This window comes from Takifugu flavidus, chromosome 1 (assembly GCF_003711565.1).
Source record: "Takifugu flavidus isolate HTHZ2018 chromosome 1, ASM371156v2, whole genome shotgun sequence".
In the NCBI taxonomy this organism is placed as follows: Eukaryota; Metazoa; Chordata; class Actinopteri; order Tetraodontiformes; family Tetraodontidae; genus Takifugu; species Takifugu flavidus.
The window spans coordinates 26,210,183-26,231,317 of record NC_079520.1 but is presented as its reverse complement, the minus strand read 5'-3'; the positions used below and the strand labels follow the sequence as shown (position 1 = coordinate 26,231,317).

At 47.3% G+C, this 21,135-nt stretch overlaps 3 protein-coding genes and 1 long non-coding RNA gene across 8 annotated transcripts; 2 read left to right on the top strand and 2 right to left on the bottom strand.

Moving 5' to 3' along the window:
• Positions 1–330: 330 nt before the first annotated feature.
• Positions 331–5,917, bottom strand: kctd2 (potassium channel tetramerization domain containing 2). Its single transcript, XM_057055480.1, has 6 exons — positions 5,228–5,917; positions 4,777–4,885; positions 4,532–4,623; positions 4,358–4,453; positions 4,163–4,288; positions 331–4,040 (listed from the first exon to the last, which is right to left on the bottom strand). Exons 1-6 carry the CDS (start codon positions 5,582–5,584, stop codon positions 4,011–4,013), a joined length of 810 nt encoding a protein of 269 aa, XP_056911460.1. The 5' UTR covers positions 5,585–5,917; the 3' UTR covers positions 331–4,010.
• Positions 5,918–6,609: 692 nt separating this feature from the next.
• Positions 6,610–12,138, top strand: tubgcp2 (tubulin, gamma complex associated protein 2). Its single transcript, XM_057055496.1, has 18 exons — positions 6,610–6,768; positions 7,120–7,280; positions 7,509–7,637; positions 7,739–7,912; positions 8,123–8,282; positions 8,348–8,555; positions 8,640–8,839; positions 8,918–9,107; positions 9,184–9,329; positions 9,404–9,584; positions 9,787–9,967; positions 10,277–10,449; positions 10,556–10,684; positions 10,765–10,885; positions 10,963–11,106; positions 11,192–11,308; positions 11,398–11,558; positions 11,818–12,138. The coding sequence occupies exons 1-18, from the start codon at positions 6,666–6,668 to the stop codon at positions 11,891–11,893; spliced, it is 2,754 nt and encodes a 917-aa protein (XP_056911476.1). The 5' UTR covers positions 6,610–6,665; the 3' UTR covers positions 11,894–12,138.
• LOC130538157 (uncharacterized) lies at positions 7,833–15,352 on the bottom strand. 4 transcript variants are annotated; one of them, XR_008953781.1, is made up of 4 exons: positions 15,246–15,352; positions 13,320–13,464; positions 8,052–11,096; positions 7,833–7,974 (listed from the first exon to the last, which is right to left on the bottom strand). It is a non-coding gene; the product is annotated as an uncharacterized LOC130538157 (long non-coding RNA). The 4 variants fall into 4 exon arrangements; XR_008953780.1 differs by lacking the exon at positions 15,246–15,352 and adding an exon at positions 13,579–13,737 and having other exon boundaries at positions 12,731–13,464; XR_008953779.1 differs by lacking the exon at positions 15,246–15,352 and adding an exon at positions 13,579–13,736.
• Positions 12,669–20,363, top strand: LOC130538123 (zinc metalloproteinase-disintegrin-like brevilysin H2a). Of its 2 annotated transcripts, XM_057055424.1 has the most exons (23): positions 12,669–12,953; positions 13,315–13,421; positions 13,581–13,654; positions 13,763–13,838; positions 14,097–14,173; positions 14,264–14,447; positions 14,767–14,832; positions 14,907–14,969; positions 15,046–15,215; positions 15,294–15,375; positions 15,453–15,592; positions 15,686–15,875; positions 16,139–16,228; positions 16,570–16,768; positions 16,892–17,000; positions 17,177–17,342; positions 17,427–17,507; positions 17,580–17,664; positions 17,952–18,072; positions 18,147–18,294; positions 18,365–18,412; positions 18,847–18,897; positions 19,260–20,363. In XM_057055424.1, exons 1-23 carry the CDS (start codon positions 12,917–12,919, stop codon positions 19,398–19,400), a joined length of 2,505 nt encoding a protein of 834 aa, XP_056911404.1. In that variant the 5' UTR covers positions 12,669–12,916; the 3' UTR covers positions 19,401–20,363. The 2 variants fall into 2 exon arrangements, with proteins under 2 accessions (XP_056911404.1, XP_056911414.1); XM_057055434.1 differs by lacking the exon at positions 13,315–13,421 and having other exon boundaries at positions 12,813–12,953.
• The last annotated feature ends 772 nt before the right edge of the window (positions 20,364–21,135 follow it).

The window sequence follows — 21,135 nt, the reverse complement described above, 5'->3', positions numbered from 1 at the left end:
CCTCAGTGTGTAGGTACATGTACTCCGGGATCCTGAGTTTACCCACTTCTGGTCCCCTGCAGCTCATTTGGAGACGCTGAACAATTAGCAGCTAAAGGAGGGAGGACACAAAGATGCCAACACAACATAAAGCAATGCATGTTTTGACTCTAGTTTGGGACAGCATATTGTTGAGTCATTTCATTTTTCACCTAATAAAGCACATTACATGTTTAAATACTCTTACGTGTATTTAAAATGGAATATTTTGACCAGCTGAACGAACAAGCTCGTTTTGACAGTAATTAATTACGTTTGGAAGGACGAACAGAGCAGTCGAGGAGCCACATCTTAAAACACAGACACATTTTATGGTTAAAAAACCAGGACATGTCGAAATACATGTAAATAAAACATCGGCAGACGTAAAAAATGAAAAATAAGATAAACCAAAACAACCAGAAAAAAGGTTTAGTCAGTTTCCAAACATTTCTCCACAGTCTCCAATTAACAATATTCACATTTGACATCAACACTGGTGAGAGATGTACACAAATTAACCATCGGGTGACATTTTCAACACGTCTAGTCGAATGTGCGAGGGTGCATGTTCACAAATGCATGCAAGTGCTCACAGATTAGCTGGCAAAATCAATTTCAAAATCCTTTTTTTGTATGTTGATCTGTGGGGAGGATGCTAAACACAAATAAATAAATAAAGGCTAGGTTTAAATCCCAGGCTGGAGGAAAGGGCTCTGCAATTTAAATGTGTTATTGGGCATGAAAAGCTCTCTATTGTTTATCTACTGTTAATTCAAACCGACACAGACACAAAAACAACATAGAAACAACGTGTGTGAGTATAAAATGTGTCGCCGTAGACCAACGAATCTACGCCAGCAGACGGCGGCGCCACGCCGTCGCTCTGCTCCCTCCACCATGCATCACATACATATTTCATTAACACAGAGGTCGGACAAAATCCAGCACACGACAACATAATCTGTAGAACAATGCATGCTCCTGTGTGTTCACGTGCCAAACAACAGATATATATATATTCTTTTTTTTTTGCAGATATGTTAAAATTGCACATAATCTGTAGACTAATTGGAAAAACTGATGATATAATGTACTCTTTTTTTTGTTTAAAATGACGGGTGCTTAATTCAAATCGATCGCCACGCTGCAAGGATCGAGCTATTTCAGCGCTTGTAACCATCACATCGAAGTGAGCCCTCCTTGTTTCACAGTCACAAATGTCAATAATAAAACATTTAATTATCCCGAACATTCACGATAAAACAACCATGCTAGCAGCTCGATGTTAGAGCGAGCAGAAAAACGCTTTTAACCGAGTAGTAAACTACAGAATAATGTGGATACTGGTAGTTTAAAGTGGTGGACAGATAAAAACTGGTCCAATGGTGGGTCAGAATGTCAGCTAGCATGGTTCATTCTGCAGGACTAATGCGTTTTTAATTATTATTGGCTTCTCTGTGTCAGGCAAAATCTTGTGGCCCTTAAAATTGGGCGCCCTCCAGCTCGTGAGCCACTGGAGTACGTCACTAAATTAAAAACAAACTGGGATTAACTGGCTTCACAAAGGTGGCTGATACAACAAGTGATTTAAGGATTACACACAGTTTAACGTGGAATCTTTAGCAAGCATGCAACTCAAGAAAAAAACAAAAGCAGCTTTGGCAAATTTGCACTTGAAATCCCGTTTTTTTTCTGCCTGATTAACTCGTCTTTGGTGGCTCCGGAAATACGATGCCAACCAGCAGTGTCTACAGCACACACAGGTGTGCTTTTGAACCTCAGAGTGTTTGTGGGAGGATTTAGCTCAAGAGTGTCACAAAAGCAGAGCTGCTAATCACCTTTCAGTTTGTTTAGCACGAAAACCTAGAATAAAGGATTGGATTTTGGGCCCGTTTGGCTCGTTTCCCACCGCGTCGCTCGCAAATCAAAACAAGCTGAAGCCGCATTAAACATCTCACCCCACGTCCATGCCTCCGTTTTTTTTCCCTCCTTCTTTTTTAAGGTATAAGAGGCACGTTAAGAGGGGAGAACAACTGTGCACAACACAGGTCAAAAGGCACAACACCGGACACAGACAAAGGGAAACGACACCCAAGGTGCTTTACAAAGGCCCCGAGGACGAGAGAAGGGCTCCTCCGTGAGAAGTTTGGGCATTTTCAGCAGCACACAGGCTGCTCACGACTCGAATCGGCAGAATGGAAACCGCACACAGTCCCACAGTCCAGAGGAAAACACAAAGAAGTCACATCGAAGTTTGAGGCCCGAACAGTAAGGGAGCGTGACAACAGCAGCGCTACTGCTTTTTTTTTCTCTTTTCCTCACTCTTTTTGTTCATGCTTCACATGACGTTCATATTTTCTCTATACAAAGATGTGGTATCAAAGTGATTAATGCCAGTGATAAAGATCGGGCGCCCTTCAGGGACAGTGATTAAAACAGTTTCAGTTTTCCATCTGATATGCGTCAATAAGGCTCGAACTTGGCTTTAGGTTGTGGACGGCAGGGGACAGTTCTTGCGAGTCAATAAAACTACATTTTCAGGCAAATGGACCATTTTTGGGCAAAATAAAGATATCAACACCTCAAAATGTTAAATTTGCTTCAATCCAGGGAGTTTACGTTGCACAGGAGCACCTGAAAACCACTTTTCTCTGTAATAATTAACAGGCATAGTAACCAAAGCCTGGATGATTCTTTTTAAACTTGTCGCGGAGAAGGTTAAAGCCGAGCTGGGGCCCATCTGCTGGCACCGAACCACAGGATCCACAAACAGAGGGGGGAGAAAAGGGCTTCCCAACGTAAACTCCTCTGATGATGCAAGCGCAGCTGCGTCAGGACTTAAGATTAAGCTTGTGCAACAGTCGCCACAGACACGCCTGGCAACAGGCGGCGCTGCCGCCGGAGTGCAGCACGGGCGCCAGGGCGGCGACGGACGCGGAGTTTTGAGGCAGCGTGCAGACTGGCCACAGTCCGATCCCGCCGCACGGCAAGTTCCTCACATCCCTAATTACAATTTAAGATATGCAAAGAGGTCAACACAGAATAGCGACGTTGAAAATATCTTTTCGCTGCGATTTCAGCGAGACGCCGCGGGAGGCGCGCGGCTGAAAAACTGTGATATCCGAGCGATGGTTAAAAAGCAGAGAGGCACCGCATTCACACTCTCACCTGAGTGGGAGACAGTCAGGAAAACCAGGAATGAAATGATGCCTGCTCACCTGCCACACCGTGTAAATATGGAACTATGATACAGAACTCAATAATCATACCATTTGCATTCATTTTTCTATATAGTTTTATCATGTAGCCTATGTAGATTTATATAGATTCCTCACATGCCTGGACAAATTGTATCGGGGCGTAACCTAAGTCTCTTGGAGTCATTTCTTTTTTTAAAAATGTATCCCAAATTTCAGATTAAACAAAAAAACAAGGAAGGGGAACGGTGGGAACCAAGACCAGAACTCTCGCTGAAGGAAGCTGGGGGACGCGCTGGAGCAGGCTCGCTCCGCCGTCCTCCAGCTTCTGGCTCAGGTGGGGGCCGGTGGCGTTCTCCCTCAGACGATGGAGAGGCTCAGTCGGAGGAGCTGTGTTCGTTTTTTTGTGTGTCTGTTTAAGAGCCCTGAGGAGATTTCTGTCAAACGCACCAGAGCAAAGAGGACGCGTCCCATCTGTCGACAGCGGCGAGGATGAAGACGACGACGACGATAATAACAACATCCGCTGTGAGGTCAAACATTCACGGTTTCCCTTTTGGACGTTCCCCTGAAGTGCTCCACAGACGGAGAACGAAGAAAATAGAAGATGGGATCATGTGGCAGCGCCGGGTGAGCGTCATGGAGTCGCGGACGCACCAGAGACGAGGGGACGACAAATGACGATGGCTGCGATGGTGGTGAAGAGAGGCGGATAATGAACGAAACTGGGCAGGGTTGGTTTTTTTTTGTTGTTGTTGATTCGGCGGCACACGGCTCCGGTTCTTAGGCGCCTCACATCCGCGAGCCTCGCTCCTGAAGGATCTGAGGGCAGAAAACAGGATCGTGGGAAAGGTGTCGGGCTGTTCTGGCGTCTCGATTCGAGAGCGTCACAAACAGGAACCAATTTCCTCCTGGAATCGAACAGGACGCAGCAGATTTCTCACCTTGGCCTTCTCTGTGGGCTCGATGACGATGCCGTTGGTGGAGTTGTTCAGCTCCCGTGAAACGACGCACAGAAACTCCGCCTGATCCTCGTTGCCATAGTTGTATGAAGAGCCGATACTTATGAGCTGAGGAGGAAGTCATTGACTCAATGACGGCTGGAGGAAACCGGAACATCTTACTCCAACTGAACTTACCTGCTCAAACTTCCAACCGTCCGACATAGTTGAAACCATCTGCGTAAGTTCCTCCTCTTGGCACTGCAGAACTCGATAAACGTGCTTCACGGGGCCCTGAGGGACACAGATAAGGACACCCAATTATGAAAGAGTGTTGTTTTCTTTTGGAAGGAGAAGTTGATGTGTCTGTACCTGAGACGTGCGGTTCTCGTTGTCCCGTATCCTCTCTTTGACCAGCCTCACGAGCGACGCGATGTTGTAGAACTCGGCTTCCTCGAGGACTCCTGGAGACAAAGGTTTGGCTTGAACATTGATCTGAACAGTAATAAAGTTCACTGAAGCGAAACTTCCGTAGTTTTTTTTTTTTTTTTAAAGATTTGAGCGAGAGACATGTGTCCTCGTGTCCACACGGCCGGGACGGCTCCATGTGTTTTTACCTTCCTCGGCCAGATTTTTATCCATGATCAGTTTTCCATGCCGCAAATAATTTAGGATGGGGCCAAAGTATGTGGGGTCTCTGTCGATCAGGTAGGCGCCGGTCTCATCCTGCACCAACACAACCAGAGGATTTTTTATTTTTTGTTACATCTTTTAAGGTAAACAAGAAAGATGTCGTTTGCGAAACATGAGACAAGGTGCAGTGATCACCAATAATTAAACACATTTTGCATGTCAGCAGAGGTTTCTCTTTTTCAGGCTTTAAGCTGATGATCAGCAACTCTTTACTGGGCTGATGGTTTAATACAATTTACAGCAAAAATACCAACAATTCTGTGGGCTCATATCTGTTTATCCGAATTCACTGAACTATCGAAGAATGAGTGATATGCAGTGCACATCCTCATCATTCAGCAATAGTTTTAGGCCGTTTTCGAACCGGGTTCCCACCTTGTCAGAGTCCAGGTCCGGGTCCTCTTGACACAGTCGGAACAGGAAAGATTTTGGGTCCCTGCACAAGGTCTGCTTGGTCGTGATGAAATAGGTCCCGCCGACGTTGAGACGGACCCAACGTGAGCCGGGCTTGTCGATCTGTTCGGACGGGGAGTTCGGGTTGCTCTTCGCCGGGAACCCAAACACGGAGCGCCCCCCGCTGCCGCCGGACACTCCACCGGGACTGAGCTGGCTGCTGCGCGGCGGAACCATGAGAGTGGGCGAAGCCAGGCGCATAGAGCCCCGGACGTCACGGTGCTCGGGCTGCTCTATGGTACCTGTACTGCTCGGTTCTACGACGTGCAGTTCTGCCATGTTTTACAAGTCTGACTAGCACTCAACCGCACGATTAGCTAAAGATGAAGTGCAGGGTAACCAATTCTCTCAGCCGATTTGTAAACACAGGGTATTTTTTCCGTTGAAGGACCTCGCATCAGGGCGTTGCTGCTCACACTCGATCGCTTTGGCCTCCAATGACAAAGATTAACAAATAAAGGCGACTAATAAATACCGTGCGACGTCATCACCATCGCGTTTATTCTTATTTTTAGTGGCTAAATCGGTCATTCTTGTCTATTCAAACGATTATCAGAGAAAGACAATTCTTCCGGGTTGTAACGTGATTATTGTTTACTTCCGCTATGTCATTGTTTTTCAAAATAAGAGCAGGTATATTACCATATGACGTGACGTAGACTTTCCTCATATATCTAACTAAAATATTTATATATTTAACTAAAGAATAATGTACCCTTTTTATTTTTATTACTAATATTGAACACAATTTCCTTGACTCTTGATTTGACGGATTACAGTGGTTGTTTTAGTAATGCAGGCAGCGCACAATAGGCTGAGTACGTAGACGAAAATTGATTTAAAAATATATGGTCGAAAAAAATACAAGTTTTTTTTACACATTTAAGTTTTGATTGTGTGTGTGTGTGTGTGTGTTAGGAAAAAAATAAAGAGAATGGCAAAAGCTTTGGTGTTTTACCACAGCAAGGTATCTTTTTCCAAATCCATCTGACAGTGGGAGGGAAGGGAGGAGACGGGAACAAGCAATTATATCCAGAATAAGATTAGGACACACGGAGTAAAACGGTACAAGGAATTTAAATGGGGTAACACGGGACAGGTTTCTGTGAATCTTGAGGAGAGGAGAGTGTTAAACATCTTATAAACTTAGAAAATATCAGCGCTGAATTAAAAGTCAGTGTGCGGCGATTAATAATCCAAATGCATTGCAAAGTGAGGAAACTAAAATATGAAGCCTCGTTTCAACTTTCAAGGGAAATGGGAGTGGTCAAGAGAATTTAGATCTTGTTTTTATCTTTTTCACCCTCCGCTCATCTCCATTTCAGCCAGTAGGTGGCGGTGATGTGCTTTCTTTGGTTAGATGCTGCCCGCCAATAAACTGAAGAAGAGTCGGCGCCGTCTACGATTGGGCGCGTATGGTTTGGTTGTTGTTGCTTTGCAACGGTACAAGAGACTATTGACAGGTATGATAATGACGATAAATGAAGATAAATGAATATTCTTTTGGTAACGTTTTGAAGGGCTAAGCTACCTACCTACCTACCTAGCTACCCAGTTATCCCCTGTGCTGTTCTGGCTGTTTACCAGGTCCAGGTTGTGTGTAGTTAGCTAGCGAGCTAACGTCTCATAATATTGATGGTTTGCTCAGCATCATCCAAACTTCTTTATATGAGGGTCTATATCAGTAGCCCTTAAATCGGCGTTATTTGTGGGTTTCTCGATGGGGGATGTCTGTTACAATTAGCCTAATCACTGGTGGTTCATGGGTTAAAACGTCCTCTTGTTTCTGCCTTACCAAAAAAATGTCGTGTTAGCTGCCAGAACCATGAGCGAGTTCAGGATCCACCATGATGTGAACGAGTTGCTCAGCCTTCTGCAGGTCCGAGGAGCTGATGGAGCTGAGGGCTACATAGATTTACTACAGAAACACAGGACTCCCTACGTCACAACAACAGTCTCGGCTCACAATGCCAAGGTAGAAGTCTGGACACACAAAACATGTCCACATATTACTGAGATGTTATATTAATAATCTGTTATGTTAAATCGGCACGTTCAGAAACACAATGCATTCTGTTGATGTACCAGTGTGCTTCTATTAATGTGGATAGACTTGATTTGAATGATAAAACATGTTTCATTCATATATTATTAAAATATTTGTGAAGGATAACTTTTCAATTTGGATTTTGTAAAATTTCAGGTCAAATTAGCTGAATTTTCAAAAACCCCAGAGGACTTCTTGAGGAAGTACGAAGAGCTCAAGTCTAAAAATGCTCGAAATCTGGATCCATTGGTCTATCTGCTCTCCAAACTCTGTGAGGATAAAGAGGTATAGCTTTCCACAAGAGAAACCTATCCATTATTCCATCATTCGAGGCACATATCAATGGTTGATCTGATTGCACTCTTTTTGTGGTGGCATTACTGTAGGCACTTCAGTTTCTGCAACAGAATGCAAAAGAGAGGTCGGAGTCATCAGCAAACACGTCAACCACAACTACTAGCTACACCTTACCCCAGACCAGTTCCAAGATGTCCATGCAGGAACTAGAAGAGTTGAGAAAGAAACTTGGTAATGTGACAGCCAGCTCCAACGCTCCTCTGGTAAGTTTTTCCTCAATTCCCGCGTTTTGGTTTAATCCTTGTGGTGTAGATTGTTGCAAAATCTCAATGAGTTGTCTCAAAATCAGAATAGTTTACAAAAAGATACCAAAAAAACATGTGAATTCTTCATTTAACCTACGTCTAACCGGTTTGTCTTCATGCCATATCGATGTAAATTACAATTCTAGCGATTGAATTCTTTCCATACAGCCTGCCGAAGTCACTCGTAAGATGTTGAGGGACAAACATAACAAGAAGAACCCAACCCAGCCCATCCCAGTGTTCCCTAACTGGGTGTACGACCGTCCGGCCCTCGTTGGAGACTTCATCACCAGCCCACTGCCTCCGGGAGAGACAGCCGCTGCCATTGGTAACCTGGTTTTAAATGAACAAAGGACTGGCGGCAGGTGGTTTTAACAGTATTATATATTTCAGGGACAATGCCCCTGGCTGCTCAGGAACAAGCTCTGGTGGAGGATCTACTCTTTGTCTTGGTGGGAGTGGACGGTCGAGACATCACGGCTCAGCCTGTGTTGGGGAGACAGAACCGCTCTTTCATCATTGACGCCACTCTGGACATGTCAGTCAAAGAGCTGGTTAACCGAATATTACCAGTAGCATCATATTACTCCACTATTACGCGGTGAGTATTTAATATTTTAGCGCATTGTTTACATACTTTTTTCACACACAAAAAAACACATGTCTTTTGGTGCTTGATCTTTAGCTTTATTGAGGAGAAGTCCTCCTTCGAGTACGGCCAGGTCAACCACGCACTGACAGCAGCCATGAGGACCCTGATGAAGGAGTACTTAATCCTGGTCACTCAACTGGAGCATCTCCAGCGGCAGGGTCTTCTGTCTCTGCAGAAGCTCTGGTTCTACATCCAGCCCACCATGCGGACCATGGAGTTACTCGCCTCTATTGGTAAGAGTTTGACTTTCACCTCCTCCCTCCCAGTAAGACAAATCCTGCCGACCTTGTGTTAATATCGTCTTTCCCCAGCGTCCTCGGTGGATAAAGGAGAGTGTATGGGTGGGTCAACTCTGAGTCTTCTTCATGACCGAACCTTCAACTACACGGGGGACACCCAGGCTCAGGAGCTGTGCCTCTACCTCACTAAAGCAGCCAGCGTCCCTTACTTTGAAATCTTGGAGAAATGGATCTACAGGGGCATCATCAAGGATCCCTACAGGTACAGTTCAGGCTGAATGAAACGGACCCACCGCTCAGGGTTCACGTTTGATCTGGCTTCATTTCTGCTCTCCCAGTGAGTTCATGGTGGAGGAACATGAACTTCAGAAAGAGAAAATTCAGGAGGACTACAACGACAAATACTGGGACCAGAGATATACCATCGTGCAACACAGAATTCCCTCTTTTTTGCAGAAAATGGCAGACAAAATACTGAGCACAGGTAAAAGCCAAAAGGAAGGTTCACAGAGAGGGGGCGGGCTTACACAAGAATTGTAATTTTAATGTGTTGTATAGGGAAATACCTGAACGTGGTGCGAGAGTGCGGCCGTGATGTGACGTGTCCTGATGCGAAGGAGGTGCTGTACACCCTGAAAGAGAGAGCTTACGTAGAGCAGATAGAGAAAGCTTACAACTACGCCAGTAAGGTCCTGTTGAACTTCCTCATGGAGGAGAAGGAGCTGGTTTCACGACTGAGGTAAGTGATGTTTGAAGAATTAAACGCTCAAATATAAATAAATCTAGCTGACAAAGTCTCTTCACTGTCATAATGTCCCAACTCCAGTTCTACTGCAGTGTCTGCTGCTTAATGTACATCAATTGAAAGACAAATAGAATATGAAGACTTTTGCATTTTCCTCCTTTTGCTGTTATGAAACGACCTGTGTGGCCTTCATCAGGTCCATCAAGCACTACTTCCTGTTGGACAAAGGCGACTTCTTTGTGCACTTCATGGACCTGACAGAGGAGGAGCTGAAGAAGCCAGTGGACGACATTGTCCCCCCCAGGCTGGAGGCCCTGCTGGAGCTGGCTCTGAGAATGAGTACAGCGAACACAGACCCCTTCAAAGATGACCTGAAGGTGGGCTCAGATACAGAACCACTGCAGGTCGAAGTAATTATCTGTCAGCTAAATCACACAGTGAGCGGAATGTGCTTGAGGATTTGATTTACATGCAGTTTACTGTTGTCATTAGTTACAGACAGCATTTGTCCTCAGCAGAGGGGGTATTGGTGAGACTCACCTGAATCATAAGATCAGGTGTCAACTGTAAAGAACCATCCTCACAGAATCTAGGAAAACATATATGTGTTTATCTTTCCTGTCATGGCAGTCGGATCTCATGAATTAGAAGTCCGCTGGGTTAAAGGCTGTCTGGTCTTTCTACAGATCGACTTGATGCCTCATGACGTCATCACTCAGCTGCTGCGGGTGCTGGCCATCGAGACAAAACAGGAGAAGGCCATCATCAACGCGGAGCCCGCAGATGTGGCGCTCAGCGGGCTGGAGGCCTTCTCTTTCGATTACATCGTTAAATGGCCACTGTCGCTAATTATCAACAGGTTTCTTTTAGCTCCGATTCAAATTTTCATCACATCTCTCTGCCGCTGCCTCTTCATCTACCTTCATCTTCATCAACCTCTTCATCAACCTCTTCTGACCCCGCAGGAAAGCGCTGACGCGCTACCAGATGTTGTTCCGCCACATGTTTTACTGCAAACACGTGGAGCGGCTGCTGTGCAACTTCTGGATCAGCAACAAAGACTTCAAGCAGAACTCTTCACGCTCTCCCAAATGGTGAGTTTGTGCGACATCCTCTCGTGTGAACCCGCAGGACCGATGCACGTTTTCACACGCCTCCAACTGCTGCCGTGCAGGTTCGCGGCTGCGTTCGCCCTCAGACAGCGCATGCTGAACTTTGTGCAGAACATCCAGTACTACATGATGTTTGAGGTGATGGAGCCCAACTGGCACATTATGGAGAACAACCTAAAGACGGCGAGTTAATGGCGCAGGAGATGCACGAGTTCCACGTCAAACGCCATCCTTCCTGACCCGGCTCTCTTCCTCCGCAGGCGTCGAACATCGACGACGTTCTCTGCCACCACACCAGCTTCCTGGACAACTGCCTGAAGGACTGCATGTTGACCAACCCGGAGCTTCTCAGAATCTTCTCCAAACTGATGGCCGTCTGCATCATGTTCACAAACTGCATGCAGGTTTGAAAAAAAGAAATCAACTCAGCATTTGTTATTGTTGTTATTGTTGCATGACAGCTGTTTTTCTGCTCGTTTTTGTGTTCAGAGGGTCACTCAAAGCATGAGGTTAGAGCGTCTTTCTCTTGAACAAGGGAACATGGACGGACCCCCGACTCAGGGGGAACCTGGGGAGGAGTCGGAGAGGAAGAGGCTGACCACAAAGGTGAATCAGGTGTCCGTGTGGTTGTTCAGATGTTGGCATTCTCAGACCCAGGCAACATGTCCCTCTGAAAACTTTCTTTATTGCTTCAGTTTCTAGCTGAGCACATGGACGCCATCCACTCGGATGGATTGGAGGCCACCATCGGCAAGTTCGACAGTAACTTCAGCATGTTGCTGCTGGACCTGCTGGACAAACTGAGCATCTACAGCACCAACGACTGCGAGCACAGCATGATCAGCATCATTTACAGGTGAGACACTGGCATCAGTGTGTTGATTCTGCATGTTTTAATCCCTCTAATAATAAACCCAGCGAACAGTGTGCGCTATATTTTTACTACTTTAAACAAAGATGACAACTAAGACTAACTGCTACTCACAATTACAGCAGTAAAGGTGGGTCAGACATTTCTTCTCGTGGGACACTAAAATGGTCATTTTTCCAAATCTAGTTCGATAGTTGCACTGCTGTTATATACTTGTGTTTACTGAGCTGTTATAATTTTCCAGGCTGGATTTTAATGGATTCTACACCGAGCGCCTGGAGAGGATGGCCATAGAACGTTCTCAGAAGTCGGCAGCGTAGTTGAAATATAAACTTCATCAGATTTCCCGTACAGACATTTGAATAGCAGATATGTCATTGTGGATATAATATCTTATGGATTGTATAAATGTAGATTAATGCTCTGACATTTGCCGTCTCATTCCAACCTGTACATTTTTTTGTGATACGTGTTTATTCTGTTATGAAAGAGGAAAGCTGTGGCAGTAATGGGTAATTTTACCTGTTCAGAGAAATTCTATTCATTAAAACAAAGCTTTACTGAATAGATTCATCTTCTTTTTTCTGTTCATGCTTGAGACATCACACACAAGGTTATTAAAATTTGTACGTTTCAAATCAAGCTAGACATTAATTAATATGCACACCGGAAACGTCAGTAAACGTATTTCAGAATAAATGTGGCGGCCACAAAGAATAGTTAAAAAAAGGCGACACCGGAAGTGCAACGAATAATCTAAATAAAACCAAAAATGACCGCAGTTGGCACTGAGGTAACAGTCCAAAGAAGCCCTCAAAACTCACGAATATGTGAATACTTTAAAACTCAAAGTCAAACGATTTACACGGAGTTTAAATAACGTTAAACTATACCGGAAACGAACATCTGCTTCATAGTAAAAGCGCGGCATAAAATTCCTGCAACCTGTCAAGGTTTAGAGGTCACGAGCTTTAAGAATACTGCGTCACTAGCAGTTTTATTTACATATTTGTCTAATTTCATAACCCTCAAAAGCTCCTTCCATATAAGAGACAAGTTCTCCCTTCCCGCCAAGGTTAAATCAACACAGGCACACAGCAATGGATATTAATGACTCATTGTTAATCTTCTACACCGGCATATTCCACGAAAACGACCTTGACATGCAACGGAAATCAGCTTTGGAGTCTTCCCTTATCGACCCACTTCACGGTGCCAGGAGACGTATGATGCGGCGATAAGAGCGACCCGGAGGCGGAGCGTCAGCGGGGCGTCTGGGCTGCTGGGACCGATGATTCAGGCTGAAGTAACGGCCGCTCGGGAGCCAGTTCCCGGACCCCGTCATGGGAAGCAGCGTGCTCTCTCTTTGGCTGGCATGCGGTAAGTTTGTATTCTGATACAAAATCTCTCGCCAAACTACTTTTTGCGCGACTCCGTTACTTGTTTTTAATTTCTTTTGTTCCCCCAGCAGAAGGTGTTTATGAATGTATGACAGCGCTTTTGAGGGTAGCTCGTTTTAAAAGTGTCCCATGAAGTCCTGAACCTTAACTTACCGAAATTACCAATTATTTCAATATCCTTATTTGATTTTTTTTCCATGAAAATATTTAAACAGGGAGTGTCCACTTCCCCGAGTAGTGACATCAACAGTTTAAATGCACTTTAACCGACATTTTGCTCAAGTATTTGGTGTCTAAATTAAAAGTGACCAACCTGTGTTTGTTGGTTTGTTTGTTTGTAGTTTACCTGTCACAGAGCTCAGGGACGCTGTCTCATGTGGACACGTATGAAGTGGTTAGACCTCACAGACTTCTGGGGAGACAAAGGAGGACCCCAGGGGACCACCAGGTCAGGGGACGACCTTTTCATCACGATTTTAATAGTGTATAACCTAGAAAACAAGGTTCAAAAGTTAAACAATGCAAAAGAATACAGAGTTAATGATCCACACCAGTTGATCTGGTTTGAATTATAACGCCACATCATAAATAATGTTGATGTTTACAGCTTTATCCGGATACGATGCGCTACGAGTTGCCCATCGAAGGGAGGAACCTCACAATCCACCTGGAAAAGAACAGGTGAGCTTTGTTGCTGCCGAGAACATGTTGCACGAACGTGTCAGATCACCAGTTCATGAAGAAAACTGGATACGACCCCCCCACCACCACCCTTCTCTTGGTCTGTAGGGGTCTCTTTGGGATGGGCTACACCCAAACGCTGTACGCAGAAGACGGAAGACGCGTGACGTCGTCTCCAGAAGAGGTGAGGCGTTTAAATGTTGTTTAAAACCCCCATATTTTTAATGCAGGCAGAAAATGTGTTTCCCCTTCAGGCTTCCTGGACACGCTTGATAAGGTTCTATTAAGACCTGCAGAATAAAAACGCTCCGTTTTGTTTTATTATACAACCGAAACGTGTAACGTCCCACCTCAGGTCGCCCTTAAACACATCTCCCAGTAACGGGAACACACTGCTGCCCCTGATAAATGAATGTTTTGTGGGGGGGGGTTCTCCATCCAGGAGCACTGCTACTATCACGGCCACATCGAAGGAATGAGGGATTCTTCCGTCAGCGTTGGTCTTTGCTCAGGAATTAAGTAAGAAAAGCCTCAGAAGAGGGTTGAGTTGGCACACCGCCTCCGCCGTGGCCAAACCACCTAAAAATGGCGTCTTGTTTCCTCCTGCAGCGGTTTCCTGAAGACCCGGCGGCGGGTTTACTTGATCGAACCTCTGGGAGGTTCTGATGAGGGCGAGCACGCTGTTTTTAGGCGGGAGCAGCTGAAGGTCAGCGGGACTCGCAGCTGCGGCTCTGTAACGCTGTACGACGGCGACCGGGATCCTAAACCCGCCAAGCGCCGGTCCAGGTCGTGGGTGAGTGTTTGATCCCTGCAGCATCTGTGTTTTATGTACTTGTTCACAGGAAGTGAGGCGGCAGGCCGCGCTGATAGTCATAACCCACAAACCGCTGAACATGTGCGTTTGCCCGATTAGTTGTGTTTCCTCAGAATTATAACTCATTTTTCAGAACTTTGGCCACGGAATCGTCACGGGTTTTAAATAATATCTGCCCGTTGCAGAGAAAAATCTCAATAAATGTTTACATCGTTAGGCAGAGTTAGAAACACCAGTGGAAAATTCATATCTGCGCTCCTTGTGAATTGGAATAAAAAGAGCGTTTGCTGCCCGTCAGAAACCCAAACCCGGCACCGGCGTGCAGAAGTTCGTGGAGCTGTTTGTGGTTGTGGACAACACTGAGGTAAGTGTCGCGCTCCAGCGCCTCCTCAGGACTTCCGTCACTCGCTGAAGCTGACGTTTGTGGTTTCCCCCCAGTATAAACGATACGGGAGCGGGACCGAGGCTCGCATTTTGGGCGCCGTAAATCACATCGACAAGGTAAAACTGGCGCACGTTCCCGATGCCCCTCGCTCCCCACGACCCCCTCACGGCCTCCCTCCTCCTCTGCCTGCAGTTGTATCGGACTCTCAACATCCGGGTCGTCCTGGTGGGCTTGGAGATCTGGACCTACAAAGACCTCTTTGACGTCGACAGCAACCCAGAGACGACCTTGGACCAGTTCCTGCTGTGGCGCCAGAGCGACCTTCTGCAGAGGACGAAGCACGACAACGCCCAGTTTGTGACGTAAGTAACCAGCTGGCCGCGGGTTCTAACCTGGTAATCCGGCTGCTCCGCTCTGACGTTTGACCTTTTCTTCGGCAGCGGCAAAGACTTTGAGGGCGACACCGTCGGATTGGCAAACAAGTTCGCCATGTGTACGGAGAACTCAGGGGGGGTCAACCAGGTGCGGCCGGTCAGGTCCCGCTTTCATTCGCCCTGGACGGGAGTGAGAACTTAACCAGTTGTGGCTGTTTGTTGCAGGATCACCATGACGACCTCATCGGTTTGGCCTCCACCGTCGCTCACGAGATGGGACACAACTTTGGCATGAGCCACGATGTCCTGGGATGTGCGTGCGGTCCGTCACTCAGCAGCAACTGCGTGATGGCGGATAAACTCAGGTCAGAACCCAACCCCGAGGCGACCGGACAGACGTGAGTGAGCCGTGACGTACGGACGGCGGACTCAGGCGAGCCTCTTCTGCTCCCCCTCAGCACAGGAAATCTGGCGTTCCCCGAGTTCTTCAGCGACTGCAGCGTGGAGCAGCTGGCGGACTTCATGGCTCGAGCTCAGCCGAGCTGCCTGTCCAGGCCGCCCAGCTCCGTGGAGACCATCGCCGTGGCACCTCTCTGCGGGAACCACCTGCTGGACCGGGGGGAAGAGTGCGACTGCGGCACCGTGGAGGTGACAGATTCGATATTTTCTCGATGTTTCAACAGGAAATCCGCAGCGAGGTGCCTATTTTAGTGCATGTGTCGCTAATAAAAGTGAGTAGAGGTCCAGAGCAGGCGTTTAAACGGTGTTCTTGGGTGCCAGGTTCCTGGCAGGGATCCCAACGTGCGTGAGGTTAAAATCTGTTATTTCTTCACTGCGGTTCCTGTTTCGTCTCTCGCAGGACACACAAAACCTCACACGGCTGAAATACGTTTCCTTATTTTCTTTCCTAGGAATGCGACAACCCTTGTTGTGATCCTTCGACTTGTCGCCTGACTCGAGGATCGCAGTGTTCCGACGGTCCGTGCTGCGAAGACTGTCAGGTACTGGAGCCGCCGTTGAGCAGAGCACAAACAGAACAATCATGCTAATCATGCAGAAATGTCGCACTTGCTAACACACACACACAGGGACACCAAATATAAGTTATTCTGCGGCGGAACCAAGCCAGTTTTAAAGAGAGCGGTGGTCAGATCAGGCTGCAGACACACCCTGATAATTCCAAACGTTAAAGAGGCCGCGGGAGAAGGTTCCAGCGCCGGGATAGCTCTAACCACAGGAAACAGACCGTGACCCATCCTCAGAGTGGAAAATCTGGTGCATGTGAAGCACTGGCACAGAAATCCTCAAATCCACAGCGAAATGTCTGCGTTTCCACCCACAGCTCAAGCAAGCGGGAAGTGTTTGCAGGACGTCAGCGGGCCAGTGCGACCTGGCCGAATACTGCACCGGAGCTTCGGAGGAGTGTCCCGAAGACAGCTTCGAGATGAACGGCAAACCCTGCTACAACCGGGCCGAGGGCTACTGCCACGACGGCCAGTGTCCCACGTACGAGCAGCACTGCTGGAGGGTGTTCGGGCCAGGTAACGGGTCCACGCTCATGCTGATATGGAGAGCATAAACTTCCTGTTGTTTTGTCTGAAACATCAGGGCGAAAGGGCAACTCTGTGTGAGGGTTTTCTTCAGTCGAGGTTTTCTTCTTCCAGGCGCTGTCGTCGGACCCGACGTGTGTTTTAACATGAACACACGGGGTGAAAGAGGTACCAACTGCGGCAGGAACAAGTACGGCTACGGCTACGCCCCCTGCTCTCCACAGTAAGTACTTCCTGTCTGGTGGATCCAGGCAGACTGGATCAGACCGGTCCTGACCCGGAGTGAGTTCTCTGGCTTTGAGGGCATTTTCAGCCATGGAACCAACCACATTTGGTGGCTCCTCCTTTAATTTGATTTGCGTTTATAACTGATTCTTTTATTTATTTACTCCCCAACAGAAATGCGAAATGTGGATCTATGTTTTGTGGAGGAGGAAACGAGTCCGTCACTGGTAAACGGGCAGATTACACCGTGTTTGGTATCCAGTGCAAACAAGCTGTGGATGACGACAAGACCAGGAACCTCAACATGGTGCCAACCGGAGCCAGATGTGGACCTAATAAGGTAAAACTCTCCGCACTGACGCTCGATGCAGGACGGTTTCTGGCCCGGTGGATGTTTAATCGGACTCCCACATCTGTTTTTTAGGTTTGTCTCGACAACAGATGCGTGGACGTATCAGTTTACGGGGTGAAGGAGGACTGTGCGAAGAAATGCAGCAACAACGGGGTGAGCGGGTCGGCCCGGTTTTCCCGACCAGGCTGAACGCTAATCTGACGTAACTGCGCTCTTTTGTCGAAGGTTTGCAATCACAAAAAAGAGTGCCACTGCAATCCCGGATGGGCGCCGCCCTACTGCAACGTCCAGTACGCCGAGCTGTCTCACGGTACTCACACTCGTTCGGAACACGTTGGCCAAGTTGTTGCGGAATTTGCACAATAGTTCTGGGGCGGGTGTGACGAAAGACTTCTGCAGAACTGTTACCACACCGGAATCGGGGGTTGAGAACTCGTGGAAACTGTTATGTGATCGAGTAACTTGATAACGCTCGGAGATAACGGCGCCACGACCCGTGCACAGCCCCGCCGTGTCTGACAGTAGCAGGAGCGAACGCGGGCGCATTTGTAAAACCGGGTCAGCAGTTTAAGGTGTCCGGTGCTAACGTGTCTGCAGGTCGGACCGGGATCATAGTGGGCGTCTGCGCCCTGCTCTCCATCATCCTGCTGATCTCTGGAGGGATCCTGTGGAGGGTGTGCTGCAAAAAGGCCAAACGGGACGACTACAACGCTAAAAGGTTGGGGTGCCGCCGGTTCTCTCCCTGATCCGTTGGGACCGGCTCTGTTCCGGGACTAAAGTCTGTTCTCACAGGAAGGTTCACTCGGCTCCAAACAAGCTGAACATCCAGCAGCTGGATCCCAAAGACAGACCTCAGATCAGCGAGCCCACCTTCATGGAGTCAACAGCAGCACAAGCCTGCGTGCCGCTGATGCCGACCCCCAGCAGACCCCCCCCACAGGTACACCAGTCACCAGTCACCAGGGAACGGTGGATTATTGGAGTTTTATTCATTTATTCTTAATTCACAGCCACCAAAGAAATTCTCTGCGCCGCCACCGACCTCAACCACGCAGGCGGTAAGTTGCCCTTTTAAGAACATCTGCATCGCGGTCGGCATCGTCACAGTTTGTTCAATTTTAATCTTTAAACTCAGCAGAATCCAACATTTTATCGTTCCGACTGTTAGAATCGTATCTTGTTTTGATTACAGTACGTGCTCTTCGGTCACACACAGGATTAAAAGTTAAATCGAATCAAGCAGCCTGTTCAAATGTCAAATGTGGCTTTTTATTTTAAAAAAAATCTTTTTAAGGGTCAATTTTACACAAGAGTTGTGTTTCACGATTCTTAAAGAAATGCTAATTACTACATTGCTCTGGTTCTTATATCCGAGTCTGCAGTGACTTAGTGGCCTGTTGCCCACGGCAACCGTGTGAGTCTTTGATATGGTTGAGTCTTTGATATGGTTTGGACAAGAATCGCAGCGCTCTTTTTCTCCTCTTTACCACAGACACAAGTTCAGCCTCCATCCAAACCTTTACCACCTCCGAGTCAAACGCAAGTGAGTCACGTGCACACACACACACACACACACACACACACACACACGGGTTCAGCATGATTCATATAACTTTGTTGTCACAGGTTCATCACAGCCTTTTGCATGTTTCCTTTTATTTCCTGCCTCCTTGTGCACCATTGTACCACTGGAAGCTATTTGAAGCTAGCATGCTAATCTGTTCCCTCTGACGCTGCAGTGAGTCGTCAATAAACCTTAAGCACAGTTTTCTGCCGTCCAACAAGCGTATGAAGCGCTGAGCAGCTCTGTTTGGTGTATGACACACGTGGCACATGTTCCTGATCCATATTTAGAGTTGGGTAATGTTTTCTGTGGAGCTACAATTCATTCTTTTGTTCCTTCAGTTCACAGCGGTCAAACTGACTCCGCCTCCTCTACCTCCAGTCAAGCCCAGCCCCGCCCTGGCTCCCAGAGTCAAACCGCGCATGTCGCCGCAGCCCCCAAACAGGCCAAAGTCCAAGCCCCCACCCCACAGACTCCAGTGACGCTAGTTTCACCAAAGACAACGGACGTTTGAGCCTCAGAGATCAACCTGCTGTTTACACATTGAGTCTGTGACCTCGTGACACGACCTTAATTTCACCGACACAGAATGTCTGATGTGTAAATACTGGAACTTTCCTGGGGGGGGCGTTAAAGTGACCATCCGTGCGTGTTCCTTTACTACTTTTAAATAAAAAGGTCTTTGCATCATCGGCACAGATGCACAGCTACACCCAGAGAGGCCGCCACTTATCCTGACAGCTGATTGGTCCATTATCCCCCACGCCTGTTCCATTTCCTGGACTAGTTCAAGACGGAATGTTCCACAAATACCAACATGTCGGCCACAAATTCACTGGAAAAAAAACCCTCACTTGGAGAAGGTGCAGATGAACGCAGGCGACGCTCCGGGATTAATGACATTACAGAACCAGAACACTTCACAACGCTGTGGCAAAGTTCCCGACTCGCTTCCTCTTCTGGGAGCAGCAACGTTAGCATCTGGGATCGGTTATCCACGTTGAACTAGACGGCGGCGCTCAGGTCACGCTGACGCAGCTGGTTCTCATCCCGGATCGCACGATAAACCCAGGAAAGCAGCATCGCACAGTAAACACACACCCAGCATTTGGACGCGCCTGAATTCCCAACCGTCCCAACAGTCGGGATCAGCAAACCCGAGCGGCAGAAATGCAGCTGAGCACATTTTACGGCGTCAACGCAGCAGTTTGGATGTAGCCTGAAACGATGACCACAGACACGTAGTCGAATGTACTTTATTCCCCCCCCCGGCTGCACTGATTTGCTGTTTAACGTGCGAATTACTGGGTTGGTACTGTTGTCTTAATTTATTTGTTTCTTAGGTTTCCTCGTTTCTAGATAAAACTCGTTTAACTGATCTTTTGTTGTCATGAATAAAGTGCGGTTGTGTCGTCAGCTATTGTTTTCCCCCAAAAGGCTTTTTTTTTTTTAAAATAAAAATGTTTTACTGAAATTAATTCAAAAGTGTATATAAAGTATTGAAATGAGAGCAGGACCCACAACCCAGAGGGGTTAGCATCACTATTAAAGCTTCAGTCCCACAACGCACGTGAAAAACTGAGCTAATCCAATTTTAGGTCAAAGTTCACTGAAAACGAATGCTTCAACAATGAGCGCGTGAGCGGATGTGTGTGAGTGTTTAAAATTCCTCTCCGCGGTGTCCTGATGACATCAGAGCTCAGCTCACAGAATTAAACCTTTCCTCTCGGGTGAAGCGATCACACTGGCAACCATTAAAACCAGGACTCCTCCCAGCACTTCTGGACCCACACACGTGGAAGTCGAGCAGCAGGAAGGAAATCGGGGTTATTAAGGACTGCAGCTGCCCTCAGCTCATCATCATCATCATCATCATCACCGGGGTCCCGCTCAGAGATCGTAAACATGATCTCTGTTCTGACTCACTGAGCTCTCAAAGCACCGCACGCTGTAGGACATCCTGGCGCCCACCCGAGAACCTTTTCAAAGAAAAGCACGTCTCAGGGAAACACACACACACACACACACACACACACCCTGAATTCTTTAAATCAGCAACGTCACCCCCATTTACTGGCCCCATCTGCCAGGTGACCAGCAGAGAGGAGCGTGACGGAGGCCCGTCAGTGTTTTCTCACCCGTCTGATTCACTCCTGAGTCACCAGCCAAGAGGCTCAGGAAACAGTTGACAATAACTGACTCCTTCTACAGAGAACC